General features: G+C 49.6%; 1 protein-coding gene across 1 annotated transcript in view; it reads left to right on the top strand.

Moving 5' to 3' along the window:
• Positions 1 to 18,879, top strand: part of LOC138480683 (FH2 domain-containing protein 1-like) — a 285,834-nt gene that overhangs the window by 221,091 nt on the left and 45,864 nt on the right. The window contains exon 7 of the mRNA XM_069612360.1: positions 17,875 to 17,945. Within this exon, the coding sequence (XP_069468461.1) occupies positions 17,875 to 17,945 (71 nt within the window). The remainder of the gene's footprint in view (positions 1 to 17,874; positions 17,946 to 18,879) is intronic.

Genomic DNA, 18,879 nt, shown 5'->3' with positions numbered 1-18,879 from the left:
CCCTGCGAGCGCACTTATGCCCAAGGCACTTGTCTCCCCTCGCATTCTCAAGAGCAGTGGCGTTTCCACCAGTGACGCTCAACGCTTGCACTCTACATGCGTGGGGGCAGCTCTGATTTGTGTGGGTATTAAAATGTTGATGCAAGTGAAGTCCTTTCCGAGAGTGTCCTGAAGCCTGGCTACACACAGTGTACACAAGGTGTGACTGAAAGTGCACACACTCAGCTTGACACAATAGGATATCCTACAACCAGCTCTGCTTTAAGCGCGTTCCACATATCGTTTCAATTTACTGAGGCGCCCCATCTCCCCACTTTCAGAATCTGGAAGCAAGATGGAGTCTTGTAGGACCAGGTGTGGTTACTGAAGGTTTGATGTTTGATAAGCAGTGGGTCGTACTTGGGCCGCCCTTGTGCAGAGACACTGAGATGTCCATTCTATCGCCGCCGCCATGGCTTCTCCTGGGTGGTGACCTTGGGGGATCTTCCTCTCAGTCCAAAGATCAGCCTGGCTTCCTTGGTAGATTCCATCACGCTGGAGAAAGGGAAGGCTGCCTGACCATGCAGACGGAACAGGTCGTGCTCGGCTATGGACTGGCCATCGGACCCCCAACTCACCGACTTGCTCTGCTAAAGACGAGCATCGCCCAAGGACTTTGACCAAGCCAACGGAAGAGGCTAGCCTACTCTGCACCCTCGTGTGAGCATTCCAGGGAGTCTGGAGGTCACCGGTGACCATGGTCCTGGATGAATCGAGGTGGCACGCACTCACGGGAGGATATGTGGGCGTGTTCCTGTGTTCCAGTGTGGAGCCAGGTGAGCTGAGCGGCAGGTCTGATTTGCACACTGCATTTAAGAAGTTGGTTATGCTGCAAGGTTGCCTAGTCACACTCTAACAGGGTCAGGGGTCACCTGATGCAGGTACATCAATTCATGACCTCAGGTTGCAAGAAGTCCAGTGACTCTTCCAGCAGATGGTAAGATGGAGGAAAGACCCACCGGCCTGTGCTCAAGCTTTCACGGCTCAGATATAACTGAGACTCATGGAACCATACACGCGGACCCATAAACACAATATGCTCATGGAACCATACACGCAGACCCATACACGCAACATGCTCATGGAACCATACACGCGGAACGACACGCAAAATCCTCATGGAACCACACACGCAAAATGCTCATGGAACCATACACGCAGAACCATACATGCAACATGCTCATGGAACCATACACGCAACATGCTCATGGAACCATACACACGGAACCATACACGCAACATGCTCACGGAACAATATACACAACATGCACATGGAGCCATACACGCGGAACCATACACACAACATGCTCATGGAACAATATACACAACATGCACATGGAGCCATACACGCGGAACCATACACACAACATGCTCATGGAACCATACACGCAGAACCATACATGCAACATGCTCATGGGACCATACACACAACATGCTCATGGAACCATACACATGGAACCATGCATGCAACATGCTCATGGAACCATACACGCAACATGCTCATGGAACCACACATGCAACATGCTCATGGAACCATACACGCAGAACAATACACGCAACATGCTCATGGAACCACACACGCAACATGCTCATAGAACCATACACGCGGAACCATACACACAACATGCTCATGGAACCATACACAAAGAACCATACATGCAACATGCTCATGGAACCATACATACACGCAACATGCTCATGGAACCATACATGCAGAACCATACATGCAACATGCTCATGGGACCATACACGCAGAACCATACACACAACATGCTCATGGAACCATACACAAAGAACCATACATGCAACATGCTCATGGAACCATACATACACGCAACATGCTCATGGAACCATACATGCAGAACCATACATGCAACATGCTCATGGGACCATACACGCAGAACCATACACACAACATGCTCATGGAACCATACACGCAGAACCATACACGCAATATGCTCGTCCAACATTCTCTACGCTGTCATTCATTCATATGCACCGATATCCCACAAGAAGGCATGGGGGGGGGCAAACATAGCACAGCAACTCATGCATGATATGTAGGAAAGTTACTTGGTTTTCATGAGCCGCGATCATCCTATTTGGCTCATGAGCCCAGCAGTGGAGAAAGAAGGGGTCATTTACAAGTAGGCATTGAATGGGCAAAGGATGGCTTCTAATGGAACTCGACATTTCATCTCAACCCTCCCAAAGGTATTTCAACCCAAGATAAGCCTGTCCCGAACACATCTCATCTGGAGCTCCAATTAATGAAGGTCCAACCAGTGGCCTTCCTTGTGAATGTAGTCAATGCACCTGACATGGTCTAAGCCTTGTGTCTACAACCGGTGGCTCTCCAGATTGCCAAGATCCCCCACCATTGACTATGCTGGCTAGCGCTGATGGGAGTTGTAGTCCAACACATCTGAACCACAAACCAGTGAAAGTCCAACCAGGGATCCGCCATCCTGAATTCAGTCATTGTATTCACCCCAGTTTGTTTCGTAGGTTCCTCTCCAGTGGCTTGCTCATCCCCTTCCATGCTGCTGCCCTCTCTTGGCTCAAAACATAGACAGACGGTCTGCTCATTTTGTCTCAGCCTCTAGAAATTGGGGCTGTAACTTCCATTTCCAACATGTCCTCCTGGAAGTTAGAGATCAGACAGGGATTTGCCAGGCTGTTGTCGCCTACCGGTGGGTTTTAATTGAAGGTGCTACAATGCATTGCTTCAGCTTGGCTGGGGCATGACCTGTGCTTGACGAAGTATTCAACGCCCCGGGGCACACCTGGATCAAGGAACCTGGGACATTCTTTTCTAATGGAAGGTGGGACGGAGCCCAGGGACACCTGGGCGCTTTCATGTGGACTGGATTCTGCCAATTTCGTCTTGGAAATGATTTTTGCAGCGGTTTTATCCTCCAGCTTAGAAGCATTTGGCGCTGGTTGCAATAGAATGCAAATGTTACGCAATGTTTCAGAAATGTTGCTGAAAGGGCAGCACACTCCTCTTTTGGCCACTGTTATTAATCTGATCGTGGCCAAAGGACTGTCAAGAGCTTCCATTTTTGGGAGAATAAGTCACACGGTTCCTTACTTCAGAAAGTCACCTGGGTGTCCAGAGCAGGTGAAGGGGTCGTTGAGATATTGGACGGCTGAAACGCTGGCCGCCGTCTGATCAGGAATAGGCAACTCTGTTGGAAGAGATCATTTCAAGATGTCACTATGCAATATGGATGTCTCGCTTGCTGGCCCTTAGTTCTGGATTGTGGAGGACTTTTTTTCGCCTTAAAAGTTTCCGACTGAAGCAGTTCCCCATTTGAGTCTCGGATGATCACTGAAGGCGAGCCGTCATAGCACACTTTGCAGTTGAGCCACTTAAATAGGGGTTCTCACAGCTTCTAGCTTGTTGACGCATCCATAAGGAGAGCTACAGGAACGGAGGTAACTTGCTCAGGAGTGTAGGATGTGGTCACGCGAGGAAGCCGGGATTGGATCCTGGATCGCGTATTATGAGGAGAGCTACAGGAACTGAGGCAACCTGCTCAGGAGTGTAGGATGTGGTCACGCGAGGAAGCCGGGATTGGATCCTGGATCGCGTATTATGAGGAGAGCTACAGGAACTGAGGCAACCTGCTCAGGAGTGTAGGATGTGGTCCGGGATGAAGCTATGATTGGATCCTGGATCGCGTATTATGAGGAGAGCTACAGGAACTGAGGCAACCTGCTCAGGAGTGTAGGATGTGGTCACACGAGGAAGCCAGGATTGGATCCTGGATCGCGTATTATGAGGAGAGCTACAGGAACTGAGGCAACCTGCTCAGGAGTGTAGGATGTGGTCCGGGAGGAAGCTATGATTGGATCCTGGATCGCGTATTATGAGGAGAGCTACAGGAACTGAGGCAACCTGCTCAGGAGTGTAGGATGTGGTCACACGAGGAAGCCAGGATTGGATCCTGGATCACGTATTATGAGGAGAGCTACAGGAACTGAGGCAACCTGCTCAGGAGTGTAGGATGTGGTCCGGGAGGAAGCTATGATTGGATCCTGGATCGCGTATTATGAGGAGAGCTACAGGAACTGAGGCAACCTGCTCAGGAGTGTAGGATGTTGGCACGCTAGGGAGCCAGGATTGGAACACAGATCGCATATGATGAGCAGAGCTACAGGAACTGAGGCAACTTGCTCAGGAGTGTAGGATGTGGTCACGCGAGGAAGCCAGGATTGGAACCCAGATCATGTAGAAACGCATGGAACAATTTTGGCACATCCCTGCTTACGGCTGAGATGGGGCAACCCGCTGCGAAACAATTTATTTTCAATGGGGGTGGGTGGGCACAAGGAACGCATCAGCAGCACTAGGATGCGTTGGCCTTAACAGCTGGGTGTGCTTGGATTTTAATTACGTGTGATTGCTGCTATGCTTAAGTTTTCCTGCAGTGACATTTTCAATTGAGGTCCAACTTTATTTTGCAGTCTTAACCTATGTTAAAAGTAACAGGGCATTACTGCAATGGTTAAAACAATTTAAAATTCCAAACCAATTACAATATTTTATGAGACACATAAACATCTCTGCCCCAACCCTCCTCTGGGTCTAACCTTTCTCCCTGGCTCTTCAACCACTGCCTGGCACTTCTTGCCCACCACATCGCTACTATCTGCTCCATTTTTCAATGTTATGCAAATGACACTCAGCTCTCTTACAGGCTCCCCTCAGCCACCTTCGCTTCTTCTCTGGTTCCAGACTGCCTGGCCGCAATTCAGTAATGGTGTGCCGTCAATGATCTCTGCATTAATGCCAGTAAGACTGAGATCCTCCTCATTGGGACACCCGCTCCCTCCTTTTCTCTCTCTCTCTCTCTGGCCGCCCACTCTGGGACCTATACCCTCACCTTCCTGTGAGGCTAAGAACCTTGCTGTCATCTTCGACTCCACCCTCTCCTTCTCTGCTCACATCTCTGACGTCTCTAAGAAGTCAAACTATCAGCTGCACCTCCTCAGAGGTATTCTTCCTTTTCTCACTTTCCCCCAGAAGCTCACTGTCTGCAGAGCTCTCGTCCTCTCTAGGCAGGACTATTGCAACAGCCTCTTTCTAAATCTTCCTGCATCTACTCTTAGCCCTTTACAACTCATCCAGAACAGGACTACAAGACTTGTCCTTGGCCTCAAGCCCAGGGATCGTATCTCTCCATCTCTGAAATCTCTTCACTGGCTCCCCTTTGATCCCCGTGGCTGCAAGGATCAAGTTCAATACTCTCTGGATCGTCCAAAAGGCTTTCTAGGGCCTGGGACCACTCTACCTCTAACTTTCTCTTCCAAAACATCTTCCTTCTCTAGAACTCCGCTCATCCACCGCCAACTCTCTGAGGGTCAGACGCTTCTCCAAGCAGAGAGTTGGGGGCAGATCTATCTCCTCGGCTTGGGTCTCCAGTTGGAACAGCCTCCCTGTCTCTCTCAAACTTGAGTAGAACCACCTATGGTTCCAGAAACAACTCAAGAACTTCCTTTTTGCTTCCGCTTTCTCTCTTCCTCTCCCCTGCTGATGCACCCGGGTGCTCCGTGCACTGGTCACCCTCTGAACTCAGGCCCAGGCTCCTGCATGCCCAGTTGCCCTCGCACTGCCTCTGGGCTCCCCAGCACTTAAGGGTCTATATCTGCAACCCTAGAGTCCCTTCTCTCTGCACTTATGAGCCACCCATTGGCTACAATTCTGAGTTAAATGCACTTCTCCCCTTCCCTCTTCCCCGCACTTGCGCGATCTAAATGATACAAGGCCTAGTAAGATGGTTGTTTTGTCCTCCCTTTGCTTCCTCCTCCTCAACTTTACACGCCTAGAAACACTTGTGTACAGGCGTGCTATAAATGCCACATCATCATATCATATCATAACTCTCTTCACCAAGGAAGGAGGCAGACATTTTTGAAGTAACCCAGAGCAAGCTTGTCTCCTCCATCGTACACTTCAGGAAGGAGCGGAGGGGCCGACTCTCCCAAGAACATCTCAGCAATTGCTCCAGTCAGCCCTAGTTCTCTCCCTTCTGAGCTCCCCATTCCCACTCTCCCCTAGAAGCCTCTTCTACCCCAGAACCCCGTCACCTGTAACCGCCCCCGCCAATTTAGAGCGCGCCACTGCACCCCATACATTTGCAGCCAAAGAATTGCAAGTTAGTTTAAAGCCCCCCTAAAATATCTCCACTCCAATACAAGGTGACACGTGCCACCCTAGTCCTTTATATTTGAAAACATTCAGATGTCTGACTGGGGTCAGGTCACTTTACTGCAGAAATGTTTCCGCAATAAAGGATTTTGCATTCCCGATTTTTTAAATAAATGGGTTTATGGGGTTGTCCACCGTACAATGAGAGGGAGGATTGACAAGCGACCCAGGAGAACAGTAAAAGGGGTGAAGGGATGGGGGAAAAGAAGTTGCAGAAAATGACCCTCGACGTAGTGACCAGGCAGCGCCTGACTTCCGGTTGGGTCAATTCCGGCGGATGCACAAAGCTTTCAGCCATTAGAATTGCCGCACTTCACACCCTATTTTGCCTTTTTTGGGGAGAGGTCTTATTTCCACACCCAGCTATGTAGCGAGGCACGTGTTTCCGTTTTTATCTTTTCAGTGGGGCCTCCCAAGGGTCCATCTTATCACTGGAAAAGAAAGGCCTGGGCTCAGAGTGTTTACTGAAGACTTTCCGTTCTGTTCCTTCTTGTCTGTCTTTCTGCAACAAATTCCGGGAAGACTAGTGGTGTTTTCTTCAACCCACCTCTGAAATCACAGGAACAGGGGAATAACAAAAGCAAACGTTTCACAAAGAACCCAACAAAAGGCCCTCATTTCTTCAGGAAAGGACACAAGTGTCTTGCCCTGAGCCTCATAACCCACCCTCAAGTGGCCCTTTCTGTCTCTCATTGGTGAAACCCTTGGTAATTGAGGTCTGAGTGGGGTTTCCAGCTTCCCCCCCTCCCCATGGCTGGAGGGAGGGTGCTGCAGCGGCAATTTCATCCACTGGGACCATGGAGGCAGCAAAGAGGCAAGGGTGTTAGGGGTGGCACGTGACTGGGTTTTGATACAAACACTTGACGTTTGGGGTAAACTGTTATACCGTTCTGGTCAGGTGCCGCCAGAGCCACCAAGTACACCGGTGCTCCAGGGCAGCCGAGTAGGCTAATGCTCCAGGACCGCTGAGTACGCTAGTGCTCCAGGGCTGCGGGTATGCCAGTGCTCCAGGGCTGCGATTATGCCAGTGCTCCAGGGCCGCCGAGTACGCTGATGCTCCAGGGCCGCCGAGTAAGCCAATGCTCCAGGGCCGCTGTGTGCGCCAGTGCTCCAGGGCTGCCGAGTAGGATAGTGCTCCAGGGCCGCCGAGTACACCGGTGCTCCAGGCCCGCCAAGTAGGCTAGTGCTCCAGGCTGCTGAGTACACTAGTGCTCCAGGGCCACAGAGTAAGCCGATGCTCCAAAACTGCTGAGTACGCCAGTGCTCCAGGGCCGCCGAGTACGCTGGTGCTCCAGGGCAGCAAGTACGCCAGTGCTCCAGTGCAGCGAGTACGCCAGTGCTCCAGCTCCAAGACCACAGAGTAAGCCAATGCTCCGGGGCTGCTGAGCGTACACCAGTGCTCCAGGGCCGTGAGTACACCTGTGCTCCAGGGCCACCGAGTAGGCAGTGCTCCAGAGATGCAGAGTATGCTTGTGCTCCAGGGCTGCTGAGTGCGCCAGTGCGTCAGGGCCGCGAATACGCTGGTGTTCCAGGGCTGTTCCAAGAGGAGTCTTGCAGCAGTATTTTGCACTTGTTGTGGTTTTCTCAGATGCAAGGCAAGGGCTCCTTAGTATAGTGCGTTGGCATAGTCTAGGCGTGATAGTATGATTGCGATAATTACGGTAACTGCGTGGAAAGTTCAGGAAAGGAAAAATGTGACACCAGACACGCATCGGAAGGAAACAGCTTTTTACCACTGAGTTGATGTGAGGTGACAGAGTCAGGTTGGAGTCCACAAGGCAGGGAGACCTTTAACTGTGTTAGAGGTGGGTGGTGATGGGCTCAGATAGAGGGGCAGGGGATGGGTTTAGGGAAGAGAGCAGTGTTTTCACATACCATGATCTCGGCTTTGCCTGGGTTGAGATGCAGGTGATTGGCCATCATCCAGCATTTGATCTCGGAGATGCTGGTGGCGAAATTGGGAGAGCTAGTGGAAGAGTTGTTTCAGATTTTGAAGATGAGTTGGGTGTCGTTGGCGTAGTTGTAACATGATAGACTGTGAGATCGAATGAGGTCAGGCAGTGGGCTCAGGTAGAGGTTCAAGAGGAGAGGGGAGCCAGAGGTACCTTGATGCACCCCATAAAGGACTGCGTGGAGCAAAGAGGAGAACAGAGGTAAGTGTATGATTTGTGATCTGTTGAAGAAAGATTCATATAGTACTCGTTGCAAGTCTTTGGGAAGAGTCACAGGAGCTCACAAGCAGGCTTGGAAGAGGCATGGTGGTGGTGACCACTGCAACGCACGTGTGTGTGTCTAGAAAGCAGTGTTTCCGAGAGATTACCTACCCCGCTCTCTGAGTGTCATGGCATGTATGATGGCACTGACCTCATAAACAGGTAGGGGTATAATCACTCAGCGACTTTAAGCATCCTCAGAGTCTATCTCCTATGTCTACTGTCAGTTCACCTGGAGAGAAGTGTAGTATGTGCCTGCAGCGTACCGGCTTGTGTGTGTGTGTCTCTACCTCACCACTCCTTCTGCAGAACCATGCCGCTTAGGTGGCTGTTTCTGGGATAGGTCAGGGGCAACATGCTCACCTTGGAAGCAAGACGATGTGGAGCAACACAGGTTCGATCCCTGGGTCTTTGCTTAGAAACCTATGGGTGTTAAGTGCATTATAAATAACCAATTAGAATTAGAATTAGGGGTCACCTACTATATGTACCATGCTGCCTGGTGGTAGGGACCTCTAGCACGGAAAGGGTTATGATCTCCCATCGACTTTAGGCAAGTTCATAGTCTGTCTTCTTTGTCTCCTGTCAGTCAGGCTGGAGAGAAGCCTAGTATGTGTGCCTGTAACATGCCTGCTTATGGTGGGGTTATGTAGAGGCACTCTGCCTGCAGAGGCCTGCCTCTGAGGGGTGACCTACCCCACTCTGTGAGTCCCATGCTGCATGACGGGACTCACCTCTAGCACAGGCCGGGTTTTTCACTTTCACCGCCTTCAGGCATGCGCAGAGTTATCTCCTGACTGGAGAGATGCCAGTATGTGAGCCTGCAAGGGCCTGCCTGCTCATCCTTTCCAGTACACGCTGTGCTCTGTGCCCTGTCAGGCGGCCTATGACCACAAAAAAGGTTGCATGTTATTTGGGGTTGAAGTCAGTACACCTTTCATGAATACATTATTTATTTTACTTTTCAAAAAAGTTCATGACAATATGATATGATATGATATGGCATTTGTAACGCGCCTATACAAGGCGCGATGAGGCAGGGAGGGGGGAACAAGGGGAAGACAGACAACGATCCTACTAGGCCTGGTGTCATTCAGACCGCGCAAGTGCAGGGGTAGGGGGAAGGGAAAAGTGCAAGGGGAAGGGGAGGGGGGAAGTGCAGTACAAGTAAGTAGAATAAAGTAAATAAATAGGGCCAGCTGGTGGCAAGTGCAAGGTAAGTGCAGACAAGTGCTGGGAAAGGGGGGCTGTAGGGATACAGCGCAGGGGTTGCCAGGGAGGCAGTGCAAGAGGAGAGTGGCTGGGTCCAGGACCGAGGTCGTTGAGTGTGGCCCAGTTGCAGATTCTGTGTAGATTCAGTCGAGAATTTAGCAGGGGAGAGGGAGAGAGAAAGCAGAAGCAAAGAGGAAGGTTTTGAGGTGCTTCCGGAACCGGAGATGGTTCTCCTCAAGTTTCAGGGAGGCAGGATGGCTGTTCCAGAGGGAGGCCCCTGCCACGGCGAGAGATCTACCCCCAGCTCGTTGCTTCGAGAAGCGGCTGACCCTGAGGGAGTTGGAGATGGATGAGCGAAGGGCTCGGGAAGGAAGATATTTAGGAAGAGAGAGTTGAAGGTATTTAGGCCCCAGAAGGCCTTGTGGACAATGCAGAGGGTTTCGAACTTAATCCTCGCAGCCACTGGGAGCCAGTGTAGAGATTTCAGTCCTGGAGAGATACGGTCCCTGGGCTTGAGGCCAAGGACAAATCTCGCAGTTCTGTTCTGAATGAGTTGCAGGGGGCGGAGAGTGGAGGCAGGCAGATTAAGATAGAGGCTGTTACAGTAGTCCAGCTTCGAGAGAACCAGGGCTCGGGAGACAGTGAGCTTCTGGGGGAAGGAGAGGAAGGGAAGAATACCTCTGAGGAGGTGCAGCTGGTAGTGTGACTTCTTAGAGACGTCAGATATATGAGGAGAGAAGGAGAGTGTGGAATCGAAGATGATCCCGAGGTTTTTTGCCTTGCAGGTAGGAGCAGGAGGAGGGCCAAGCGGGGCTGGCCAGAGAGCTACAGGGAAGGAGGGAGTGGGTGTGCCGATGAGTAGAATCTCAGTCTTACTAGCATTAAGGCAGAGGTCATTGGCGGCACACCATTCCTGGATGGCAGACAGGAGAGCAGTTTCCGTGCTTCTGGCCGCTCTGCACTGTATCTTGAGCGTTCTCGAATTCATATTTAACAATGCACTTAATGCAGGAAGCAGAGGACCGCACATGACCAATATTCGAACCTCTGTTACCCTGCTTCCAAGGAAAACGCGTTGCCTCTGAGCTATCTTCCCAGCCCCCTCTAAATGTTACAATGTATATTTTTTAATATTCATCTATTCACAACAGACATAAATGCGTTCATTAAATATATAAGAGGTGAATTAATTTTAATTAAATAATTCATCGGGGCACAACTGGTTGATAGAGAACATGGCATGTTGTCCTTTGTCTGTGTTTAGCAATGCATGCTACAGTCCCATATGGTGCGGGAATAAACTTCCAGACAAAGGGAAGGCTTGGCACCTCATTACTTGTGTTGGGAGTGTTTACCTGCACTCACCTGGAGTGGGTGAGCACTCTTAAATCTGCATCGAGACTGCTGCCTCTCCTGTCAGGCAGCTAAGGCAGGCCAGAGGGAGTCTGAAAACAGCACCTCCTCTGGGCTGGTCCACCCACCAGCAGCTTCAGCCACTGCCACCCCCGCGAATTGGGGGCCTAGAGCAACCCATGTACTACCAGGGAGCGGATAAGGTTAGCAGAGTTGGATGTTAGGATTGCGATTGATCAAATTGTGTCTGCATTTCTGTTAGGCCTACTCTTCCTCGTCGCAATGCCTAGCTAACAGGGCATAGGGCCTCATTCCGAAATTGGTGGTAGTCATGGTGCTATTTGCGCCATGACTGCCACCAATAACGGGTCCGGCACCGGTGTAGTTCAATGGTGACTTACCGGTGTAGTCCGACCCTGGTAAGTCCCCATTGAACATGCCATTCCCCATTCCCATTTGAGCCCCCATAGGGCTCAATGGGAATGGGGAGGGCGCTAATAACGGGCTTGTGACTTGCAAGCCCGTTATTAGCGCCCTGGTCCCTTAGCAGGACCCGAAAGGGACGTGTGGTCAGACCACACGTTCCTTACGGTCCCCGCCAAGGGATCTTGAAATAGGGCGGTAAAGGATTACCGGCACCTGCCTCCTTACCGGTGCCCGGTATCCCTTACCGCCCACCTTGTAATGACCCCCACAGTCCCCAATCCTTTTAGCACCACCCCCTTAACTCCTGGAGATCTAAGGCAGAAGAAAAGAGGAAGGTCTTGAGCTGCTTCCGGAACCGGAGATGGTTCTCCTCAAGTTTCATAATGGCAGGGAGGCTGTTCCAAAGGGAGGCTCCAGCTGAAGACAGAGATCTACCCCCAGCTAGTTTCTCTGAAAAACGACTGACCCTGAAGGAGTTAGAGGTAGAGGAGCGAAGAGCTCGTGAGGGGAGGTATTTGCAGAGGGATAGCTGAAGGTATTTTGGACCCAGGCCCCAGAAAGACTTGTGGACAATGCAGAGGGTTTTGAATTTAATCCTTGCATCCACTGGGAGCCAATGGAGAGATACGATCCCAAGGCTTGAGGCGAAGGACAAGTCTTGCAGTCCGGTTCTGGATTAGTTGCAAAGGGCAGAGAGTAGAGGTGGTAGATTTAGAAAGAGGCTGTTACAATAGTCCAACCTAGAGAGAACCAGAGCTTGGGAGACCATGAGCTTCTAGGGGAAGCAGAGGAAAGGCAGAGTACCTCTGAGGAGGTGCAGTAGAATGTTTGACTTTTTAGAGACATCAGAGATGTGGGCAGAGAAGGAAAGTGTGGAGTCAAAGATAACCCTGAGTCTTGACCTCGCAGGTGGGGGTAGGAGGAGGGCCAAGGGAGGCCGGCCAGAGAGTGAGGGGAAAGGATGGTGAAGGTGTGCCGATAAGGTTGATCTCAGTATTTCTGGCATTCAGGCAAAGATCATTGGCAGCACACCAATCTTGAATGGCAGTTAGGCAATCAGAGATGAGAGATCCATCATGTCAGAGCCGCTACACATTCCAAGGGTCACACCTTGGATTGGATTTCCACTCTTAATCTTTCTGTAACCAATGCAGATATACAACCTTGTCCATGGTCGGACCATTTCAGTTTAGGATGGAATTCTTTAGGACTAAACCTTCCTATCCAAAAACATCCGTTACCAGTAGGAATCGAAAAAATTTGAATAAAGAGACACTGCATCCCTGGGCCCAATCTTAGAACACCGACATAGGCAAACTAGGAGACCTAGACACCATGTCAGATAGGCTCATAAACTCAATTAAAATAGTAACTGATAAGCTTGCTCCTATCAATTAAGAGAACCGATCATAATAACAACTGGTTCTCCAAGGTGCTATCAGAATTAAAAACTAAGAAAAATAAACTTTATCACACTTGGAGAAAAGATAAATCTGTTAGTAATTTGAAAATGTACAAAAGTAGTGCTGTCAACTTCAAAAAAGAGGTTATAACAGCCAAAAAGGAGATACTAAATGAGAGGATCATTAATGCTACATCAGACTGTAAGGAACTATTTCAAATACTAAAGGAACAAACACATGTGCCAGGACCTACACCAGACCCAATCATTAAGAATAAGGCCTGGTGTACAGAAATTCAGTCAGCCATGTCAAATAAACTAGATAAGATTAGAGAAACTATAGAGATTAAAAAACGTGCTCTGAACATATCAGATCAGCATAAGAAGATTATACACTCCCCAGCAATAAATAAAGATCAACCGGTATTCAGATTTTTACCCATATCTGAAGAGGACTGGCAAAAACTATTAGTCAACTTAAGAGCACCAGTTGTAAAGTCGATCCTTGTTCGGCCATTATAATTAAGGAATGCCTACCCACCTTAATTCCAGCTCTTACATTTGAGTCGAAGGTAGTGCCTGCTAATCTGAAAAATGCTTGGATTACACCTCTACTAAAAAAGCCCAACCTCTGCCCGCTTACCCCATCGAATTATAGGCCTATTACCAACACTGCCTTTCTTCTTAAAATTCTAGATCGGGTGGCATATAACCAGATCTCCTCATTCATGGAACAGAATCAAATTTTGCATAAGTATCAATCAGGATTCCGTGCCAATCATGGCACGGAAACAGCACTTCTAGCCCTTAAATCACATCTCATTCAGGGTATGGACAAGGGCCAGATTGCCTTACTGATGATCTTAGATCTTTTGGCGGCTTTTGACCGGGTGGACCATTCAATACTGTCCACCAGGTTAAGAGAAAACGCGTCCTTTTCAGAAGTGGCTATCCTTTGGATATCATCCTTTCTAAAGGATAGGCAAATTAGAGCTGCCAGCGAATTGGCAGAAGCAGATCCAATGCTACTACTGTTTGGAGTCCCTCAGGGAGCATGCGTGTCTCTGTGTTTCTATAACATCTTCATAATCCCCTTCTTTCAGATGTTGGAGGAGGAAGGGATCGTGTTTGCTAACTACGCAGATGACAGGCAATGCATCCTTCCCATCTCAGGAATTTACCAAAAGGACGTGGCTTTCATCAATGCAACTTATCTGAAAATACAAGACTGGATGATATCCAATGGCATGGCCCTAAATAGTGCTAAAACCGAACTTCTTTTGGTAGGCTCGCCAAGCAAATTGGATAAGTTAGGAGCAGAATACAAGAACATCAATCTGGACAAATGTATTATCAAAACCTTGTCCAAAGTTAAGACCCTGGGCGTATGTTTGGATACTCACCTTAATATGAAGGCTCAGGTGAATAGTCTTGTCTCATCAGCCTCCTACTTTCTTAAACTTTTCCGTCATCGCCGTCCATTTATTTCTGAACAAAACGCTGAAACCTTGGCGAGAGCCATTATTGGCTCCAAATTAGACTATGGATGTAGTCTCTTGGTGGGTATCCCTCAGACAGAGATTCATCGTCTTTAGGTAATTCAAAATGGGGCCATGAGAATAGTTAAGGGTTTAAGTAAAAGAGATCATGTATCAGATGCCAGAAGGAGTCTTCATTGGCTGCCGGTTGGAAAGAGAATTCATTTTAGGCTTCTGCTCATCACCCAAAAATGCATTGTTGGTAAAATGTCATCATATCTGAAGGAGGCCATAGTCGTGAAGGATAAGGGTAGGTCTCTCAGATCCGACAATTCTAATACACTCAGTGTACCCAGGCATAAGAATAACAAAACTAGGCAGGGGTCATTTGAAGTTGCAGCACTCATTGCCTGGAATGCCTGAAAACACTGCTCTTTGCCTAATCCCCCCAATGGTGACCCGGTTTAGATAACTATTCTGCTGTATTTGTGGTCTGTTTTGTGTTTGTCAGTCTGCGCCCATCAGCCTTCAGGTACCAGGTGCGGAATACAAATCATTTTAAAAAACAAAACAAAAAAAAAGGAGAGAAGGTGGCAGAGGGAAACCTGAAAATGAGTTGAGTGTCGTCAGCGTAGCACTGGAAATTTGAGCCGAAAAAGGCAATGCAGTGGGCGAGGGGTGCCAAGTATTGGTTTAAAAGCCAGGGCGAGAGGTTATACCCTTGGGGCACACCACAGGTAGAGAGGTAGATAGGTGATAGGAAGGACCCAATTTAGATCTGGGAGGGTCGATCAGAGAGTAAAGAGGTCAGCCAGGCCGAGCCTGATCGGTGATACCCAGGTTGTCACGGAGACGGTTGAGCAGGATGGTATGGTTGACCATGTAAAATGCAGAAGAGAGATCCAGTAGGATGAGGACAGAGGGAATGTTAGAGTCAAGGTTGGAGAGCAGATCTTCCTGCATGTTCAGGAGACCAGTTTCCTTTCTTCTGGCAGCTCTAAAGCCAGACTGATGGTCGTGGAGACTGCCAACAGAATCGAAATGAAGGTTAAGCTGAGAGATGGCCAGCTTTTCCAGGTGTTTGCCCAGAAAAGGAGTAATGGAAATTGGGCGATAGTTAGCCGGGCAAGAAGGATCAGCTGTGGGTTTCTTGAGAAGAGGATGCACAAGGGAGTGCTTCAGAGAGGAGGGGAAGGCTCCTGAGGCAAAGGAGAGGTTGTAGAAATTGGCGACGGCAGGAGCGAGGGGGTCAATGTGGTCCTTGATGGTTTTGAAGGAACAGGGATGAACCGGTTTTGCCGAGTCTTTCAGAGATCGGACTTGTCTAGCGACCTTGTCAGGGGAGAATAGAGGAAAGGACAAGAAAGAGGGTGGGGCGGTGACTGGAGGATGTCAACATGCACAGAAGGAGAGGGGAGAGAAGGGGGCGGGAGGAGAGGGTGGACAGAATGTCCTGGATTTTTGATATGAAGTGAGAGGCCAGGGCATTGCAAAGAGCCTGTGAGGCGAGAGGAGGGGTAGAGACTGCAGCAGGGTTGCCCAGCTCCTTGCAGATTTTAAAGAGTTTGGCCGAATTCTTAGATGCCGCAGAGACACGGGCTTGAATGTGGGCTCTCTTCTTGGTGAGGACAGAGAGTCAGTATTGCCTTTGGAACAGGTGACTGGCCTGTTTGTCAGAGGAGTGAGCTGGGAGATGTGGTGCAGTGATGCAAAGTGATGGGAGTGGAGCACAGCTCCCATGCTAAGAGAAGGCAGCTTGGGCATGTCAAGGGGGGCAGCTGCAGCTGAAATGGGGGCTGGGCTGCACTGGATTGGACCCAGACAATTGGCATGGCCATTGTGGGAGCATGCATGGCTGCAGTGCCAAGCATGGTGGGGTGGGGGAGAGGGGTAGAGTCAAGGAGAACGTGTTGGATGTGCATGCTGGGCTGTTGTGGACTTTATGCCTAGTTTGTATGCTGGATGTGCATGCTGGGCTGTTGTGGTCTTTATGCCTGGTCTGTGTGGTGGTTGATGAGGGTCCGTGTGTTGGATGTGCATGCTGGGCTGTTGTGGTATTTATGCCCAGTGTATGTGGTGGTTGATGGCAGTCTGTGTGCTTGATGTTCACGCTGGGCTGTTGGGGTCTTTATGACTGGTGTGTGTGGTCGTTGATGGGGGTCTGTGTGCTGGTTGTGCACGCTGGGCAGTTGTGGTCTTATTGCCTAGTCTGTGTGGTGGTTGATGAGGGTCTGTGTGCTGGATGTGGATACTGGGCTGTTGGGGTCTTTATGCCCAGTGTATGTGGTGGTTGATGAGGGTCTGTGTGCTGGATGTGCACGCTGGGCTGTTGGGGTCTTTATGACTGGTGTGTGTGGTGGTTGATGGGGGTCTGTGTGCTGGATGTGCATGCTGGGCTGTTGGGGTCTTTATGACTGGTGTGTGTGGTGGTTGATGGGGGTCTGTGTGCTGGATGTGCACGCTGGGCAGTTGTGGTCTTATTGCCTAGTCTGTGTGGTGGTTGATGAGGGTCTGTGTGCTGGATGTGCACTCTGGGCAGTTGTGGTCTTATTGCCTAGTCTGTGTGGTGGTTGATGAGGGTCTGTGTGCTGGATGTGCACGCTGGACTGTTGGTGTCTTTATGCTTGGTGTGTGTGGTAGTTGACGAGGGTGTGTTTTTTGGATGTTCATGCTGGGGTTTTGCTATCTTTATGCTTGGAATGTGTGGTAGTTAATGAGGGTCTGTGTGCTGGATGTGCATGCTGGGCTGTTGCTGTCCTTATAGTTGGTGTGTGTGGTGGTTGATAAGAGTTTGCGTGCTGGATGTTCATGTTGGGCTGTTGTGGTCTTTATGCTTGGTCTGTGTGGTGCTTGAGGAGGATCTGTGTGATGAATGTTCATGCAGAGCTGTTGGGGTCTTTATGCTTGGTGTGCATGGTGGTTGATGAGGGTCTGTGTGCTGGATGTGCTCGCTGGAATGTTCTGGTCTTTATGCTTGGTGTGCTTCATGGTTGATAAGGATATGTGTGTTGGATGTTCATGCTGGGCTGTTGTGATCTTTATGCTTGGTATACGTGTTGGTTGATGAGGATCTGTGTGTTTGATGGCACGCCGGGCTGCTGCTATCTTTATGCTTGGTGTGCCCGGGGGTTGATGAGTATCTGTCTGTTGGATAACACAGTGGGCTGTTGTGGTCTTTATTCTTGGTGTGTGTGGTGTTTGATGAGGGTGTGTTTTTGGATGTTCATGCTGGTCTGTTGCAGTCTTTCTGCTTGGTGTGTGGTGTTTTATGAGGTTCTGCGTGTTGTATGTGCACACTAGGGGCAACTGTACACTATCTGTCCTTGGCCTACAGCTCGGATCTATAAGATGTGTGTGCATAGTGAGTTAGTGGCAGTTGTACACTGGCTGTGCATGGCGGATATTTGGTGGCTGCAAGATGTGTGTGCATGGTAAACCAATGGGATCCGTATATGTACACTATGTGTGTATAGCGAGATATGGGCACTGCATTAATTCGGTCTGCCACTCACCTTTAATCCCCTCTGTTTCCAGAGATTCTCTGCTGTTCTGAACTGCACACGATCCTGAGGCTGGTGCTGAAGGCCGGAAACTTCATGAATGCAGTAAGTGTGAGATATTTTAGTCCATAACCACCTACTCAGACGGTATACAGATGATAATTTCCCTGTATACACCTCCCCGCTCCTGGCACCCCCTGCATACACCTCCTTACCCCCTGCCTACACCTCATAAAACCTTCAAAACACCTGCTCACATCCTGCAGCGTACCCGGTATGCACCAGATCACATCTTTATATACCTCATCACCCCCTGCACACACCTCTCCAACCGCCCCGGATATACCCCACCTACCTTGCTACACACGACGACACCGCCCTTCCCTTCTGCACACCTCACTATATCCTTGTTTCTGAGGCTTGCGGATCTGTTTGTAATCACATGCTGTGCATCATGGGTACTCTACACGTCACGCAGGGATAGTATTACAAACAGGCCCAGTCGACGTCCCTTTTCAAAGTTCGAAAATAGAATGCAGTACTCCGCACCTACCACTAGATGTCGGCCTATGCACGGCATAGGAATCTAAGCAGATACAATCATCAGAAATACGATTACGGTAAGAAATGTATGTCATATAGCTCATCGCACTCTGTACACACCTCAGCATCCCTCTGTGAGTGTATTTCACATCCTCCTCTTTACACACATCACATCTTTCCACTGTATGTGCTTCATCATGCCGTGGCATACCTCAGCATCCCACTACTATATACCACTTCAGACTCTGCATCTTCCCTTTAAAAAATCATCATTGCCGGAACATATGTTAGCTTCTCCCTGTTTACTTGTCCTCACCCTCTGTACACACATTAGCATCCGCAGTATACACCGCCACACCCTCTTCACAAATCTCATAATCCTCCTGTATGCCCGTCATCACCCCCAGAACATATGTCCGCTTCCCTCCATATCTCATCAGCCTTTGTACCCTCTGTAAACAGCTCAGTCTCCCCCCGTAAGCAACCCTCACCCAGG

Source organism: Ambystoma mexicanum, chromosome 5p (assembly GCF_040938575.1).
Source record: "Ambystoma mexicanum isolate Mex_15411 chromosome 5p, UKY_AmexF1_1, whole genome shotgun sequence".
NCBI classification, from domain to species: domain Eukaryota; kingdom Metazoa; phylum Chordata; class Amphibia; order Caudata; family Ambystomatidae; genus Ambystoma; species Ambystoma mexicanum.
The sequence above is the reverse complement of the archived record's forward strand: the minus strand, read 5'-3'. Positions and strand labels throughout refer to the sequence as shown.